General features: G+C 33.1%; 2 protein-coding genes across 5 annotated transcripts in view; both read left to right on the forward strand.

Annotated features, from left to right (window-relative positions):
- The window catches only part of RUNDC3B (RUN domain containing 3B), a 156830-nt gene that overhangs the window by 68184 nt on the left and 70822 nt on the right, over positions 1-17824 (forward strand). For all 4 annotated transcript variants that reach the window (XR_006196672.1, XM_042916982.1, XM_042916960.1 and 1 more), the window contains 2 exons: positions 10298-10387; positions 12434-12514. Coding sequence is in view for 3 of the 4 variants with exons in the window: in XM_042916982.1 (XP_042772916.1) it covers positions 10298-10387; positions 12434-12514 (171 nt within the window). In the remaining variant the exon portion in view is untranslated. The remainder of the gene's footprint in view (positions 1-10297; positions 10388-12433; positions 12515-17824) is intronic.
- LOC122213624 (small ubiquitin-related modifier 2-like) lies at positions 4327-4888 on the forward strand. The gene is made up of 2 exons (XM_042927682.1): positions 4327-4413; positions 4667-4888. Exons 1-2 carry the CDS (start codon positions 4327-4329, stop codon positions 4853-4855), a joined length of 276 nt encoding a protein of 91 aa, XP_042783616.1. The 3' UTR covers positions 4856-4888.

A 17824-nucleotide genomic window follows, 5' to 3' on the forward strand; every position in this document is an offset into this window, starting at 1 on the left:
GTTTAAAAGTCTTTTTGATTTTCAAATATGTATTTAGAAGAATCACCTAAAGATTAGAAGTAAGAATAAGATGAAGATTCATTCCTTTCTTAAGTCCATAGCTATTTTATTTCCTCTTTTTTGTACTGCTCAGGTAAACCCACTATCTTCTCAGGAAAATGCCATTTGTCAGCTAACCATGCATCTTCTTGGGTTTATCTTTTCAGGCTTTACATTATACCTAGAGTATCTTTCTGAATCATTTCTATTTCTCACGCTTTTAATAGTTGAAGTCCATTCTCTCCACAGGCTTTTCCCTGACCAATTTGAAGAAAAATCTCACCATCAGATTCCTATAGCATTCTTTCTCTTTCTGTATTACACTTATTTTATTTCTTTCATTTAATTCATACATATAACTAGTGATTGCTCAGTTGTCTTTTTAAGGCAGGCTAGACTAGTGTTGTTTTTCTTAGGTTGTATGCACGTAAGAGATGACATACTGTGCCATGTTACTTTACTTTTTTACAATGATAAAAGAAAAGGTTCATATTAGGACAACAGGCATGCCTATAAAACTGTGGTCTGCTAATCTCTATGCTTATAACTGTTATTAAAAAAATGATTTTCTGCATTTCAAAAGTATTTGTAAATGAAAATATTCAGTACTTTCAGTACCTTAAACATGTACTATTCAATACAGTGGCCACTAACCACATGCCACCATGTAAATTACTGTCAGTTAAGAGTAAATAAAATTACCAAATCGCTTCTTCAGTTGCCATGTCACATTTCAGGTGTTGAGTAGGCATGTGCAGCTAATGACTACCAAACTGGACAGCACATATGTAGAACATTCTATTGGACCACACTGCCTTAGGCACTTCTAAATTACCATACATATTACTACCTCATAAATCATATTTCTGAAAGAGAAGAAAAGAGTGACAACTATAAACCAGTTTTGATAGAGCAATTAGGGCCATATATAAAGAACTCTTATGTCTGGAATCTTAATTTCCATGTCCTGTTGCAATATTTGGCATTTTGGATTTTGAGAAAATGTGGGCATTTATTATGATACATTTTTGCTTTGTTTTTTTCCCACTTTACTTAGGTATAATTGACATATTTTGAAGTTTAAGGTGTACAACATGTTGATTTGATACACTTATTACTATCAAATGATTACTGTCATACCACTAACACTTCCATCATGTCACATAATTGTTTGATATATACTTACTGAATTCTTTTATTGCAGTACGATTCCTTGGGCAGTGAAATGATGAACTCTTAGATGTTTGAGATGAACTTTGTGAAATGAAAATTTTGTTACTTCTATTTATTATTTCTAGTAAATAAGTTTAATTATGGAAGATACTAAATATTGAGGATACTAAGGTTTTGAAGATAAAAGTAGTATAAGAATCTCATAGATCAAACCTATAAATCCTAAATCAATGAAATCAAAATGAAGTTTACACAATAATCATCTCCTGTGCATTTGCAAAGTTGCATTAAAGTTATGATAGTCTTCTGAATAGAAATTAAAGCATTGATAATCTAAGTTGTTAGTCTTGCTTCTTAGACAAATGAGTGGAGTAGAAATAGTTCTTGAATAGATTATTTTTAGACTGAGTAGTTCAAATATTTAAAGGGAAATGCTTTTTGGCTTGTTCTTAGGTGTTAGCTTTATTTTTGATAAAAAGGAAATGATTCGTCTCTAAAAAAGTCCATGAACTAAAAATACTCTTGTAAAAATATATAAGCATACATTATTGAAACAGAAACATGGCTTAGTAAATGTTTCTACACATATGCAAGCAAATATATGTTTATATAATATACGCACCCATAGTATTTAAGTGCTAATACAATGGCTCTAATTTCCAGGAAAGGAAGGAGGGTGTTATTTCAGAATTCTCATCTTAGAAGTTAAAAAATGCAGTTGCAAAAAGTCTTCCTTTTTAAAAGCAAAACAAAACTATGCTATTTTTTTTTTTTTTTTTTTACTGAAGTCAAACCAAAGAAACTTCTTAATTATAAATAAATTTGATTGTGAACCTCTGGCTGAAACATACCTATTTGGAAGATTAGCTTTGTGAAATGCAAGCAAACTATTGGAAAGAATAGTTATACCTTACCTTTTGTCTGGATGCTCCCTGACATAAGTGCTTGTAGAACAATGAGAAATGATCTCTGGTCCTTTAGGAATCTTGAGAGTATCTGAATCAAGTGTTCTTTTCTTGTTCTAGTCTTCACAGATAAAGAGTAATGACGTCCTTTAAAATGGTGATGCAAGTGTTTACCCCAGGACAGAAGGAGGAGCTACATGAGCTAAGATAGGCAAGCTTGAGAATAATAATCTGTGAAAATCCAAGGATAAGATTGGGTGAAGAAGTAGGGGAACAGAAATATAGTAAATTATCTTGTAGGAGCACATCACATGGCTCTGTAGTGTTAGAGAAATACAAGTGATTTTATTTTTTGTTTTTTTTTTTGTTTGTTTGTTTTTTGCTAAGATGGAGGATGTCTTAGCAGTTGGAAACAACCCTTGCAGGGTTTCTGGTTTAGGGATTGAGGGGTTACTGGGAAATAGCCAGAGTTGGGAGGTTAGAGAGTTGAGATTAGAATCCAAGCGTAAAAAAAAAAAGGTGGGCAATTGTTTTTGTAGGTTATTGGGAAGACTGAGAAATAGAGAAGTAAAGTAGAAACTGAATTAATTTGTTCCAAGTTTTAATTTCTCCCTACCCACAGACTGAAAAATAGTTAGAAAAGTTAAGCTAAAAAACACAAATGTGATACTTGAAACAAGATTGAAACCATTCTGGTAAGAATTTGAAGTAACAAATATGGAAAATATGAAGTAGAGATAAAATTAGTTTTGTAGAGACCTGTTTGTTACTTTACAATTGTACCACAGTACTTAATTTATGACAAAAGTTGTACTCAGAAGAAATAATAATTTTTTTATACTATAGTAGGTGTAAGAGAAGGAAGGAGTGAAGTATGAAACAAAACTTCAAAAATTAACTGAGCTGTCACAAAGTGAAAAAGGAGGTGATAAATACTTTTCCCACTTACAGAAAAGTAGATAGAATAGTGAAAAATTACCATATCTTTCAAGAGCTAAGAAAGACTTAGAATCTGAATCTGTTTAAATTATAAAATATAATAATTAAATATTTTATAAATATATATTTAAAATATATTAAATATTAAATATTTTAAAATAATTTATTTCATAAAAATATAAATAAAATATTTATATTTTATATTATTAAGATGAAAAACATTAATAAAACTTGCTTGTGTACTACTACCTTATTTCATATACAAAAATTACTGAAAATGGATCAGACTTCCATGAAAACTCTTGGAAGAAAACATAAATGTAAATCTTCCTGACCTTGGATTAGGAATAATTTCCCAGATATAATAGCAAATACACAAGCCACAAAAGAAAAAGTAGATACATTGGCATAATCAAACTTAAAACCTTTTTGCTTTGAAGAATATCATCAAGAAAGTGAAAAGATGATCCAAAGAATGGGAGGAAATTTTTGCAAAGTTAAATGTCTGATAAGGGACTTCAATCTAAAATATGTATAAAGTACTCCTACAACTTAGTAATAAAAACAAAAACAAAACATTTAAAAATGGGCAAAGAATCTGAATAGGCATTTTTCTAGAGAGGATGTACAAATGACCAATAAACACATGAAAGATGCTCAACATCAATAACAGGGAATTGCAAATCAAAAACACAATGAGATACTACTGCTCATCCACTAGGATGGCTAAAATCAAAAGAACAAATAATAACAAGTATTGGCAAGGAGCTGGAAAAATTGAAATCCTCATACATTGATAGAAGGAAACAAATCATGTAGCCCCTTTGAAAACCAGTCTGGAAGTTTCTCAAAAAGTTAAATATAGATTTACCACATGACCCAGCACATAACTCCTATATATATGGATACATATATGTATGTGTGTGTATCTATCTATAGATCTATGTATAGATCTATACATATATATCTACATATGCATATAGGTGTATATGTATTTCCGAGAGAATTGAAAATATGTTCACAAAAAGCATATATACGGACATTCATCGCAGCATTACTCATAATAACCAAAAAATGGTAACAACCCAAATGTCCTATCAATTGGCAAATGAATAAACAGTATATATTCCATACTGTGGACTGATATTCAGTCATAAAAAAGAAATGAAGTACTTCTTATGCCACTACTGGTACTTGCTTCTGTGCTCATTCAGTGTGGACCTGATACCTCCTTTGTGAAGTGGCAGAGGAGGATACTCTGAAATTCTCCATGGTCAATGAAAAGCCCAAGGAAGGAGTCAAGACTGAGAAAAATGATCATATTAATTTGAAGGTGTTGGGTCAGGTTGCTTCTGTGGTGCAGTGTTAAGATTAAGAGGCGTAAGGGTGCCTGAGTGGTTCAGTCGGTTAAGCGTCCGACTTCAGCTCAGGTCATGATCTCGAGGTTCATGGGTTCGAGCCCCGCGTCAGACTCTGTGCTGACAGCTCAGAGCCTGGAGCCCGCTTCAGATTCTGTATCTCCCTCTGTCTGCCCCTCTGCTGTTTGCACTCTGTCTCTCGCATCGTCTCAAAAATAAACAAACATCAAAAAAATAAAAAATAAAAAAAAGATTAAGAGGCATACAACACTTAGCAAACTAATGGAAGCCTGCTGTCAACCACAGGGTTTGTCTATAAGGCAGATCAGATTCTCATTTGAAAGACAGCCAGCCAGTGAAACAGACATACCCACACAGTTGGAAATAGAGGAGGAAGATAAAACTGATGTGTTCCAGCAGCAGACAGAAGGTGTCTACTAAAGAAGGAACCTGCCACTTTGTTCCAGAACTCTGTTCCTACAGACCAAGAATACATTCTGTGTTAAAAAACTCAATATGGGGCGCCTGGGTGGCTCAGTCAATTAAATGTCTGACTTCAGCTCAGGTCATGATCTCGCAGTTCATGGGTTCGAGCCCCGTGTCAGGCTCTGTGCTGACAGCTCAGAGCCTAGATCCTGCTTCGGATTCTGTGTCTCCCTTTCTCTCTGCCCCCTCACTCACACGCTGTCTCTCAAAAATGAGTAAACATTCAAAAAAAAAGGAAAGGGGTGCCCGGGTGGCTCAGTGAGTTGTGCGTCCGACTTCGGTTCAGGTCATGATTTCACAGTTCATGAATTCGAGCCCCGCATCAGGCTCTGTGCTGAAAGTTCGGAGCCTGGAGCCTGCTTCAAATTCTATGTCTCCCTCTCCCTCTGCTCCCCAGCTCATGCTCTGTCTCTCTCTCCTTCAAAAATAAATAAAAACATTAAAAAAAATTTTTTTAAATTAAAAAACTCAGTTTGGTGCCACCACATCCTGAGTACTAGTTGATAGTTTATTCTTTCATTTTCCCCTTCCTCATTCCTTTACTCTGCATGCAGTAGCTGGTGTGTTTGCACTAGCATATTGCCTTTTTTTTTTTGTACTAAATATCCAGTGGTATATTTTGATTGACATCAAATCAAGATGGAATGGGATAAAATAATGACTCTGTGAAAAGAAGCTCATTCTCCATGCTCTTCACAACTTTGAAAGATCAGTATTTCCTGACTTAGCCCTGTATTGTGTGATCTTTATTCTCTATTCATTTTCCTTTCTGTCTTCGTAGAATTTTTAGAATGGCTTTAAATACCACCTGTATGATCATGACACCACACTTAAATCTCTAGCTAGCGAGTTTAGATCAGATTTTTTCCCCCCTAATCGTCTTTACCTCTTCCTTAACAAGTGGTCTCACAATCTACCTACATGGTTGATCAAGTCAGAATCTAAAATTCATATTTGATTTCTCTTTCTCCCTCATTTTCTATAATAATTCCTAATTATCAAGTCTTGTCAATCCTCTCTCCAAAATATATCTTGATCTATTTACCTCAATCTCCATGATGGTTACAGTAATAAATACCTTGTTTATCTCTTGTCTACACTCCCTTATTGGTGTCCTAATTGAGCTTCCAGTTTTCCCCCTTCTAGCCATTTATCTTCCAGCCAATCTTCTTAAATGTTAAAAATATTCTGTTAATTCCCACTTAGGTCTAGAATGGTTTCTCTTCAAACATATTTCTTGGAGTCAAATCCTAGTTTCACCACTTTCTATCTGTAGAGTCTTACACAAGTTCTTAATCCCTCCCTGGCATAATATGTGCTGGTAAAGTTAAGGAAGATTATTCATATCAAGCATTTGTAACTGTGCTTGGCACTCAGTAAATGTTCACATTTACTATTAATGTTATATGGCCTACAGAGCCCTGTGTGATCAGACTTCTCTGGGCATAAAGGCTCAACCCTTGAGAATGCCTTTCCTAATAGTGATTTTCTTCAGAGTTGAGTTCCCCTTCAGTTTTTCTCTACTTCAACAACCTATTTATTTGCTTATCCTACTTATCAAGTCTAATTACCTTCTTCTCTTGTTTGTTGCCTGTCCCCTCCCCTAGACGGTAAGCTTCATGGAGAGGGACCATGCTTAGGTCATCCACTATTTAACTTTCATACCTGGCACAGTTCTTGCCACATAGTAGGAACTTATTCTATATTTGTTGATAAAATAATTAATGAATCTCACATTCTTAGCAAGATATTTGGAGATTTACTTTTTAGTCAGGTTTCATTCTGATTCAGTTTGTCTTTGAATGGAATATAACATTTATTTATAATACTATAATCTATTTTGGATGTCATGAGGGAGACTTTTCTAACTTCCTCCCTTAAAATTTCATACATAGAGACTAAACTGGGCAAGGGAGCAAGAATGTGATAATGAAATTTCTTTGGTTTAGAAGAGAAACTTTCTCATACTTTAGTATTGCATTTTCAGTGTGTAGAATAACTTTTGACTCTCAAAAAAGGAAAATTGGAAGCATGATATTATATAGTATCAGTATGATACTCTGGTGGTTCCTTTGGATGCCATCCAAAGGGTATTTGTTATTGAAGTACCTGAAGGGCCTTCAAATAGTTTTACAGAATGAACACCAAAGAAAGAATTATAGAGATATATTTCAATGAGAGTTAAATTATATATGATAAGAGAAAAAGTACGGTTGTTATTAGGGTGTTATTTTAAATGGTTTTCTGGTTTCTGATATTTTTGTAGTCAACACATGATTGGAAAGAGTATACCTAATAAAAAGTGGAAGCAGGGCACCTGGGTGGCTCAGTTGGTTAAGCGTCCAACTCTTAATTTAGGCTCACGTCATGATCTCACAGTTCATGAGATCAAGCCCCACATCAGGCTCTGCACTGTCAGTGACGGGCCTGTTTGGAATTCTTTCTCTGCTCCTTCCCCACTTGTTCATTCTCTCTCTCTCTCTCAAAATAAACATGAAAAAAAATTTTTACAGTGGAAGCTTTTCCTCCAGATACAGTAATATCAGTAGTTGCTCATAATTTTTCTTTGTTTCTAACATGTAACACTTCTTTAGGGATACAATCTAATGTATAAAGCTTTAAATTGAAGTTTTAATACATCTTTTTCACCTTGGTACTTTCAGTGTTTATAATATATTTTAGCAATTCATTGTACTGTTTTGGTTAGGTCCTTCTCCTACAATTATTTTCTTTAGAACAAAAAATATTTTCAATGAAAGGGAATTTTTTTAGTGTATACCTTACTATTATTGAATTTAGTCATTTAGGATTTACCCTTGGTTCATTTGTTACATGTTATATAAGCAAACTTTATTAATGCTCCAGTTTTTCTATAAGATAAAATGTAGATGTTTACAGGTTTTCTTGAAGTCTTTGAAAGGGTTGATAACAAGAATCAGATTTCCAGTCAAAACTGATATGTTGATTTGATAAAGAGAATAAAAAAATTAATTTTTCCTAACAGCTTCTTCTTTAATACATGTGAGTAATGTCTTTGATTAAATGATAAAAATACCTTTTTCGGTTCAGATCACTTTAACTCAGTATTTTTTGAATACTGAATTATTTTTTAAATGTTATCTCAGAAGTGTATTTTATGAAAAATACTTTTTTTCTTAGCTTGCATTAATAGTGAAGATGTGGAGCATACAGTGGACACCTCGTTAAGTAGCTCTTCCTCTACCGTTTGTCCTCCCATCCCCTCTGGTTCAGTAAAAACTCATAATAAATGAGGTCTATGCAGCATTCCACTTCAGGTATTGTTTTATTTAAGTGGAATTATTTCACATATAGCAAGTGTTTCAGTTATATTGGTTTACTTAAAAAATTATTAGTAAAACTTAAGCCAAAGAACTCCTCAAAAGAATATTGTATAAGATCTTTAGACTTTAAGAAATCTCTGAAACTGGTGAGATATGTGTGTGTTTTTGGTATTCTTCAGCAGTCCCTAACACAATGTTGACATTAGGAATAAGCAGAAATAGTTTTGATCTGACTCTTAGAATGTACTTTTAAGCATGGTGGACTCAAAATGAAAAAAGAAAAAAAAAAAAAAGACCTTTTCTTATATAGGGAAATACTAGGAATAATGGGTGATTCCCAGTTATCAAAAACCAGAATTCTTTTTAAGGCATGTGTTCAACAGAATTTGGGCTCTAGAGCCATTGTAATCATAACTCTTTTCGGAGTCAAAATATTTTGTCAACAGCCATTTTAGCTATTGGAACAGTGGCAAAATCTCAGGTATATAAATTTATTTAAATATCTTTACCTTTTTGTGGAAAACCTTAAGTATGTAGAAATTTTTTCCATTTATTTTGTTAATCTCTGTTAGGCTGGAAGTTTTAGTTTTTCTCTTTTTACATAAATCAATAAAAGCAATTCCCATATTTCCAAGGAAACACAAAACATCTATTGAGGCAAGTCTTCCCACATATTTGTTTGTATCTGACAGAAGGTCTCTTATTCTCCTTTGTACTTTTCACTCATTTAAAATTCCTTATGAACTATAATATAGGTTAAATTCTCTTTAAATATTTTTGTTTTATAGGAAGTGATAAGGTTTAAAAGAAAATATATAGAACTTAAAGTAAGAAGAATTATGTTTCTTCCTTGAGGAGTTTATCTGCATGAGCTTGGGCAAATTGTTTTAACCTAACTCTTAACTTTTTTTGGTGGAAAATTTGAAACTAATGATAGTTCTTTCCACCTTTGCTTCATGGACTTTTTAAAGAAGTATCAAAGGATATGTTTGTAAAAGTATTTTTTAAACTATGAACTATGCAAAATTGGTGGATTATGAGCTTATTAAATTTTTTTGCAGCCTTAATAAACTCATGACTAAAAAGAGTAAGACAAATTCCATTTACTAAAATGGAATAATTTAATTTAATAAATAAATAAATTTTATTTAATTTTATTTAATTAAATAAAATTAATTTTATTTAATAAATAAAATAAATAAATAAAATTTAATAAAATTTAATAAAATTCCATTACTAAAATTTCCTTTTAGTTGGTGGGATCTTACAGAGTGGTGTCCACTGTCTATATCTAATATATATAGGTAATACAATCAAATGATGCCTGGTTATTGAACATAAACTAGTTTTTGCACAGTATTATTTTTAAAAGAAAGCAAATACAATGATTGTACTTATTTGTGGAAAAATGCCATAGATTCGTATCATAATATTTTCTCAAAATACTTATTTTAAATATTTTAAAATAAAATTGTAGTATTTTAAAAACTGACATTAACCAAAACAATAAGCTTTACAAGAATTAAGAGAGGTGGATTCATAATTTATTTTGTCAGAGATAATGAATACTTCCTTTTTCATACGCAAACACCCTGCTAGCTCAGTATTGTAGTGTTAAAAGATTAGGATGAATTACTAATGATCACATCTCTCTAGTTCTCCATTTAGTTAATAAGTGGACTTTCTTGTACTTACAGAAAAGCAATGTGTGTTTATCTTTTTCTATGTATACAATAATATCTACAGAATTTCAAAATTAGACCAGTAAAAATGTGAATTTTCCACCTTTCAGATTACATTTATATTGCTTCGCTGTTAGGGAAACAGACTAGGCAGTCTTGGCCAGTTGAAAGAGTTACTTTGGAAGTTCTTTTTAAAAGTGGTGGAAATACTTAGAATAATTTTTTGTTGTTCTTATGGCGGCATTTTTTGTTTTTTTTCCTAAATATCTTCAAGAATTGGCTGATCCAAATAGTTTTTATTTTGATAAATAAAATTTAGTTCTTTATACCTTAGTGTGGTTTCTAAATAATTTCTACAGAGGAGACTTCAGTCTGTTTTTAATATTTATATATTTACCCGTTTCATTTTATAGGCGATTTTATGACGATGGAGCAATTGTCTTGGGCGAGGAAGCAAATATGCTTGCTGGCATGCTGCTTGGACTCAATGCCATTGATTTCAGGTACTCAGTCTAAATGTATTCAGGTTTTAAATTATTCTACCTCATACCAGTTTCTACTTAGCTTTTATTCTTGGTTTGCTAATAAGAAGTAAAGCACACAGCTGAATATTGATATTTGATTCATGTCGTTCCCTTTCCAGTAACATCAGCTTTCTAACTGGGTTTGCTCTCAGCAAAGAGACTGTCTCAAAGTTAAGGATTTAACTGACATGTTTGTTCTGTAGTTTGGGCAAATCTTAGACTATATCTCCCCAGCAAAAGATTATGTACCCTTGTAGCCCTGAAGGAAGTTTTTGGATCTTATCTCTTAGTATTTTTCAGCTACTGCTATAAAATGAAAAGATGCACTGAAAGTAGATGGAAAGCCAGAAAGATTTTCATGATCTCATGCGTTGAAATAAAAAACTCCTGGCATGATGTGTTTGGTATCTTGTGTTTATATTATATATCTGGGCCATCAGAAATATTGTTAATATTTGCTTCTATCATCAACAAGATGAATTTATTTCAGACTAAGAGTATAAGTTCTAAAAATGTAAATGTAAGTTTTCATATATTCATGGAAGTATCTTTTTGTATTCTTTAATTGATCTAAGATTTTACATTATGCTAAAAATAAAAAGTTTGTTTATAACAATTCAAACATAAGATTAATGGAAATATTACAATTTTATTGAAAAATATCAGTTAAAATCCAAGAGTGTCAACAAAATAAGTATAAAACTTAAATGAAAATCTACTGTTAGATCTTTAATAGAAATATAATGCTGCTCATTTCCACTGAGGGTACCTTTTTTTTTTTTTTTAGCAAATTACTTCCTTTTCAAAATATTTTCATTTTGTCAGTATAACTTTCCTCTGTTTAAAATTTAATAAAGTAGTATTAGGTTATTAGCTTAATTGTTTAGAATACAAAAATGATAGATGCCATATGGAGGTTGTCTTTTTGATCCTTCTAAGTGTATTAATTTTTCACCTGTCATCCTGCTGGTTCTGTCTGAATCCTTTACATTTCTGTTTTTTGGTGCAAAAAGAAAACTTGGGATAAGAATGTGAACTCTTGGTTTGTTGTAACCCATTGATACTGTATGATCAGCTGAAAGCAAATGTCTTAAAGATACATTAGTAATATTTCTGTAAATGAAGGAAAGCCCTTATAAAGTATTGCCACTTTGGCTCACTCCTTATTCAAGCATGAAAAAGTATGGAGCAATACCAAGATACTCTTGATATTAACATTTGAAAATGGAATTTCAATAGGCAGACTTCCCAAAGAAATCAGAACATAGGAGTTCATAGAATAATTTGTTTTTTGAAAGATCCACCTACATCTTGTAAATGTTCTTGTTTATGTTCCTAGTAGATGTACTTTTTTAATAACAGTGACCATAAAACTAAACACTTTTTTTATTATCCTACTGGATACACCATCATACAAAACAAAGATTACTGGATTGGGAGACCAGAGGTCTAGAGTTTTTTTACTGGCTTTATGTGACTCCTGGTATGACTTTGGGCAAGTAGCAACCTTTCCTGTTGCCATGGCCTCAAAAAGGATTGACTGACGATCAAATGGAATTTTTTTAAGCTTTCTTTTTAGGTCTAAGACCCAGGCCCTTTCACTTATTCATAGTTTAAAAAACTGTCATCTTCTAATTAGTTAAATCTTTTAAAAATACAGTCAGCGGCATCTAAGAATTTGTATGAAAACATGAACAAGTCTTCATTTGAAAATCCTCTAATGATGTCTTTAAAAATCCAGTGAAGACTAAAATAGTCAAATAACGTTTGAACAGATTTCTCAGAAAATTTTTCTTTTGCATGATATATTCAGGTTAGAGTGTATTGTGCAGTCCTTTGTCATTGGTATTGAACGCAGAGTATCTTTATTGAGGTGTTTATTTGTAACAAGTAACATCTAAAATATGAATAAAAAATTTACCTACAATTTGATGAAACAAATGTCTCGAACCAGAGATTGTTTATAATGCTTAATGCCAATTTAAAGGTTTGATGTATTATGTGACATATTTATTTGTTTCTTAGCTTCTGCCTCAAGGGAGAGGGATTGGATGGAAACTTTCCTGCTGTAATAGACTACACACCATATTTGAAGTTTACCCAGAGGTATATGACGTTTTGAAATATGTTATTGAAATCTTAATTTAGGGGCACCTGGGTGGTTCAGTCAGTGGAACGTCCAACTCTTGATTTCAGCTTAGGTCATGATCCCAGGGTTGTTGGATTGAGCCCCACACTGGCCTCTGTGGTGAATGTGGAGCCTGCTTAAGATTCTCTCTCTTTCCCTCTACCCCTCTTCCCTACTTGTGAGTGCTCTCTAAAATAAAAAAAAAGAGAAAAAATAAATATTAACTTATAGTTTAATGTCTTGTGTAATATATTCATCTGATTAAAATTGCTTTTATTTTAGTATCAGAAATTATTCAAAAATACAGACTCCATTTGCAGACTCCAATGTGTTTAAACTTTTTACATAGTTGTAATTTCAGCGTAGTTTTTAGAAAACATCATGTATTTCTGTTGCTATCATCATTATAATAATAACTTTGATAGCTCTATAATAGTCCATTGAGAGTTCAAAATTATAATTCATCATTCAGATTGTTTTCCATTATAGAGGAAAGGATAATGAATGTTTTTGCAAATCAGTTTTCTTTTTGTTTCTGCTGTGAATTTACCGAGTTATTCAGGCAAATACAATGAAAAATTTTATGGCTCTTAAAGTGTGTCTTTTTAAAACAGTCTGTACCAATTTATCTTAATACTAGTATTGTATGAGAGTTAAGAATTTCCTACAATCTCACCAGCATTGAAAATTAATCAGATGATATCTGTAAATTTTTTGAAGGTATGATTACATAATTGGCTTCCTGAATAGAATGATTATATACTTTAAAAGTGTTATGATCAAGCTAAAGCTTTAAGGGAAACAGAAAGAGAGTATTATAGGTATATATGTAATGTACATAAACACACACGCACACTGGAAGATGCATTTATTGGGGATCTAATGTAGGAAAGAAACTTTACCAGCTGCCAGGGATACACAGATGTCAACAGTAAGGGCAATTCATGAAATGCTGAAAATAATAGTATAGTCCCTGTCACCAGGATAATCATCATCTAGTGAGAGAAGTCCCTATGTGAGAGGTAGGAGTGTGAAGATACTTTAGGTGGTGAAGGAGTAGTAACACAGTCTTATGGTACCAAGATTTCTAACTTGAGTAAGTGGATCACTTGGGGAAAGTGATAATTCTAGTACTTTACATCTAAAAACCAAATACAGCAAGAATTTTGAACAGGCATAAAATTATACTGTTTTGGGTATATTAGATTTCAGGACATTTTTGAAGAGAGTAGTTCAAAAATAATACTAGTAGGAAGAATGCTAATAATATTGAATGCTTATTGTATATCAGGCATTATTCAAAGTGCTTTCCTTCTATTAACTCATTTAATCCTCAAAAGCTAATTTTATAAATGAGAAAACTGAAACATAGAGAGCTTAAGTAGATTGTCTAAACACACAGCTAGTTTGTGCAGAGTGGGCCACAGGTCTGGAATTAAAGAGCAAGATGACAGCTGGACATAGGAGTTTGGCCATTGACAAGTAGGTAGAAAGGCTATTTGTAATGATTTAGGAAGTGACTTTAAAATATAAAGATGAATGTGAATACTAATTTTTCTCTCCTACATACATAAGAGACTATAGTAATTACTGCAACACTTAAAAATACAATGATGGAACTTTCTCAGGTGGTCCCCTCAGAATGAGTTTAATGATAAATGCTCTCTGCCTCCAACTTGCTTAACCACTTTTTGTCCGCATCTTTATGCAACTGTCTTTCTTTGATGCACTAATCCAAACTTGTATGTCTAGCTTCCTCTCCTTCATACGCTGAGGGATTTCTACTATCTTATTATAAAAAGGACACTGAAATGAGAAGGGAAGTACCAATTCCACCTTGTCATAAATAAGTTAGCATTACTGATAATGGAGGTCTTCTTTTTAGAAATATGTAAACAGTCTTGATTATCATAAAGAACCAATATTGTAAACAGTCAGTTGCTTCCACAAAATACACCTATATTAGACAAATAAAAAAAATGTTTATTAGGTTTCTAATTTTAAGAAACTGTAAAAATATATCCTTAACAAAATTACTGCTTTTAATTTATTTGATAAGTAATACATTCTGATGGTGAGTCTGAGTGCATCACCACTCAAATTTATTTGGTAAGTAATACATATTCATTATAGAAAAACTAGAAAATAAAGATAGGTAGATAGAGGAAAACTTAAGTCACTCAAAATCTTACCTTTAAGAAGCAGCTGCTAGAGGCATTAACATTTTGATGGGTAGCTTTCCAGCCTTATCTTTTTCTTTAACATGGAATTATAATGTACATGTAGTACTTCTTTCCCTTAATACTGTATAATGAAGATTCTTGCATGTCATTAACCATCCTTCCACAACATCATTTCCCTAAGTGAATAGAATTTCATTATCTTACAGTATTTTTACATAATTATTGTTGGACCTTTAGGATACATTCAGTTAGTTGTCACTGTCGTATGCACTTTTGCAGTTAATAACCTTGTAACTACTTCTTTTATATAGACCATGATTATTTCTTTAAGTTAAAGTGGAAGTAAAATTTCTGGGATAAATAGCACATGTATTATTAAAGCTTTTGAAATATGCTATCAAATTGCACTCCAAAGAGGCCATACTAGTTAAGTTTGTATAGGCAATATGTGAGATTGCTTGCTTCCCACCATTGCCAACTAAGTATTAAAAATGTGGCCAGTTGTACAAGTGGAAAATAATATCCTATTGGGTTTTTTTCCCTATTGTTTTAATTTGCATTTATTTGCTGGCGAAGCTGAACTTTTAAAAAATGTTTATTAGCTATTAGTCTCTGTAAATGAAGTGTTATCCTTCTGAAGCTAAATATATGAAATATGTTAATAGAAAACATCCTAAAATAGATTTCATATAAAACTGGCTTTTAGATTGTGTATCATTGAGAAAACTCAGTTTTTCTGAGTTACTGCTTGATAAAACTTTAAACATCTTTTAAACATTTTTTCTTAAATAGATTTTAGGCCTGAAAAGTCCAGTAGCTAATGATAGTTGGTGTCTTATGATGCCTTCAAGTTTTGTACTTCTCAATATAATGTTGCCATAAGCATTCTTATAGCTAAGTCTTCGTACTTAAACATGACTATATCCTTAAAGAGGCAAATTTCTACAAACAAAATTGCTGACTTAAAGAGACTGTTAACTCATGTATGCTGTTAATTGCCCTTCTTAGACATTCTATCCCATACATTCTGCCTCTTGTAGGAATAAAGTAATCATTTTGCTACGGAAGACCAGTTCTTTTTTTTTTTTATGTTATTATTATTTTATACTTTTTTTGCCAATATATGAAATTTATTGTCAAATTGGTTTCCATACAACACCCAGTGCTCATCCCAAAAGGTGCCCTCCTCAATACCCATCCCCCACCCTCCCCTCCCTCCCACCCCCCATCAACCCTCAGTTTGCTCTCAGTTTTTATTTTTATTTTATTTTTTTTTATTTATTTATTTTTTTTTAGCAGCTTAATACCACACATATTTATTATCTCACAGTTTCCATGAGTCAGGGGTCCAGGCATTGCTTACCTAGGTGCTCTGCATAGGGTTTCACAAGGTTGTAATCAGGTTCTTTTTTTTTTAATTATTTTTTTAATATATGAAATTTATTGTCAAATTGGTTTCCATACAACACCCAGTGCTCATCCCAAAAGGTGCCCTCCTCAATACCCATCACCCACTTTCCCCTCCGTCCCACCCCACATCAACCCTCAGTTTGTTCTCAGTTTTTAAGAGTCTCTTATGCTTTGGCTCTCTCCATCTCTAATCTCTTTTTTTTTTTTTTTTTTTTTTCCTTCTCCTCTCCCACGGACTTCTGTTGTTTCTCAGAATCCACATAAGAGTGAAAACATATGGTATCTGTCTTTCTCTGTATGACTTACTTCACTTAGCATAACACTCTCCAGTTCCATCCACGTTGCTACAAAAGGCCATATTTCATTCTTTCTCATTGCCACGTAGTATTCCATTGTGTATATAAACCGCAATTTCTTTATCCATTCATCAGTTGATGGACATTTAGGCTATTTCCATAATTTGGCTATTGTGGAGAGTGCTGCTATAAACATTGGGGTACAAGTGCCCCTATGCATCAGTACTCCTGTATCCCTTGGATAAATTCCTAGCAGTGCTATTGCTGGGTCATAGGGTAGGTCTATTTTTAATTTTCTGAGGAACCTCCACACTGCTTTCCAGAGCGGCTGCACCAATTTGCATTCCCACCAACAGTGCAAGAGGGTTCCCGTTTCTCCACATCCTCTCCAGCATCTATAGTCTCCTGATTTGTTCATTTTGGCCACTCTGACTGGCGTGAGGTGATATCTGAGTGTGGTTTTGATTTCTATTTCCCTGATAAGGAGTGACGTTGAACATCTTTTCATGTGCCTGTTGGCCATCTGGATGTCTTCTTTAGAGAAGTGTCTATTCATGTTTTCTGCCCATTTCTTCACTGGGTTATTTGTTTTTCGGGTGTGGAGTTTGGTGAGCTCTTTATAGATTTTGGATACTAGCCCTTTGTCCGATATGTCATTTGCAAATATCTTTTCCCATTCCGTTGGTTGCCTTTTAGTTTTGTTAGTTGTTTCCTTTGCTGTGCAGAAGCTTTTTATCTTCATAAGGTCCCAGTAATTCACTTCTGCTTTTAATTCCCTTGCCTTTGGGGATGTGTCGAGTAAGAGATTGCTACGGCTGAGGTCAGAGAGGTCTTTTCCTGCTTTCTCCTCTAAGGTTTTGATGGTTTCCTGTCTCACATTCAGGTCCTTTATCCATTTTGAGTTTATTTTTGTGAATGGTGTGAGAAAGTGGTCTAGTTTCAACCTTCTGCATGTTGCTGTCCAGTTCTCCCAGCACCATTTGTTAAAGAGACTGTCTTTTTTCCATTGGATGTTCTTTCCTGCTTTGTCAAAGATGAGTTGGCCATAGGTTTGTGGGTCTAGTTCTGGGGTTTCTATTCTATTCCATTGGTCTCTGTGTCTGTTTTTGTGCCAATACCATGCTGTCCTGATGATTACAGCTTTGTAGTAGAGGCTAAAGTCTGGGATTGTGATGCCTCGTGCTTTGGTCTTCTTCTTCAGAATTACTTTGGCTATTCGGGGCCTTTTGTGGTTCCATATGAATTTTAGGATTGCTTGTTCTAGTTTCGAGAAGAATGCTGGTGCAATTTTGATTGGGATTGCATTGAATGCGTAGATAGCTTTGGGTAGTATTGACATTTTGACAATATTTATTCTTCCAATCCATGAGCAGGGAATGTCTTTCGATTTCTTTATATC

This window comes from Panthera leo, chromosome A2 (genome assembly GCF_018350215.1).
Source record: "Panthera leo isolate Ple1 chromosome A2, P.leo_Ple1_pat1.1, whole genome shotgun sequence".
Lineage (NCBI taxonomy): Eukaryota > Metazoa > Chordata > Mammalia > Carnivora > Felidae > Panthera > Panthera leo.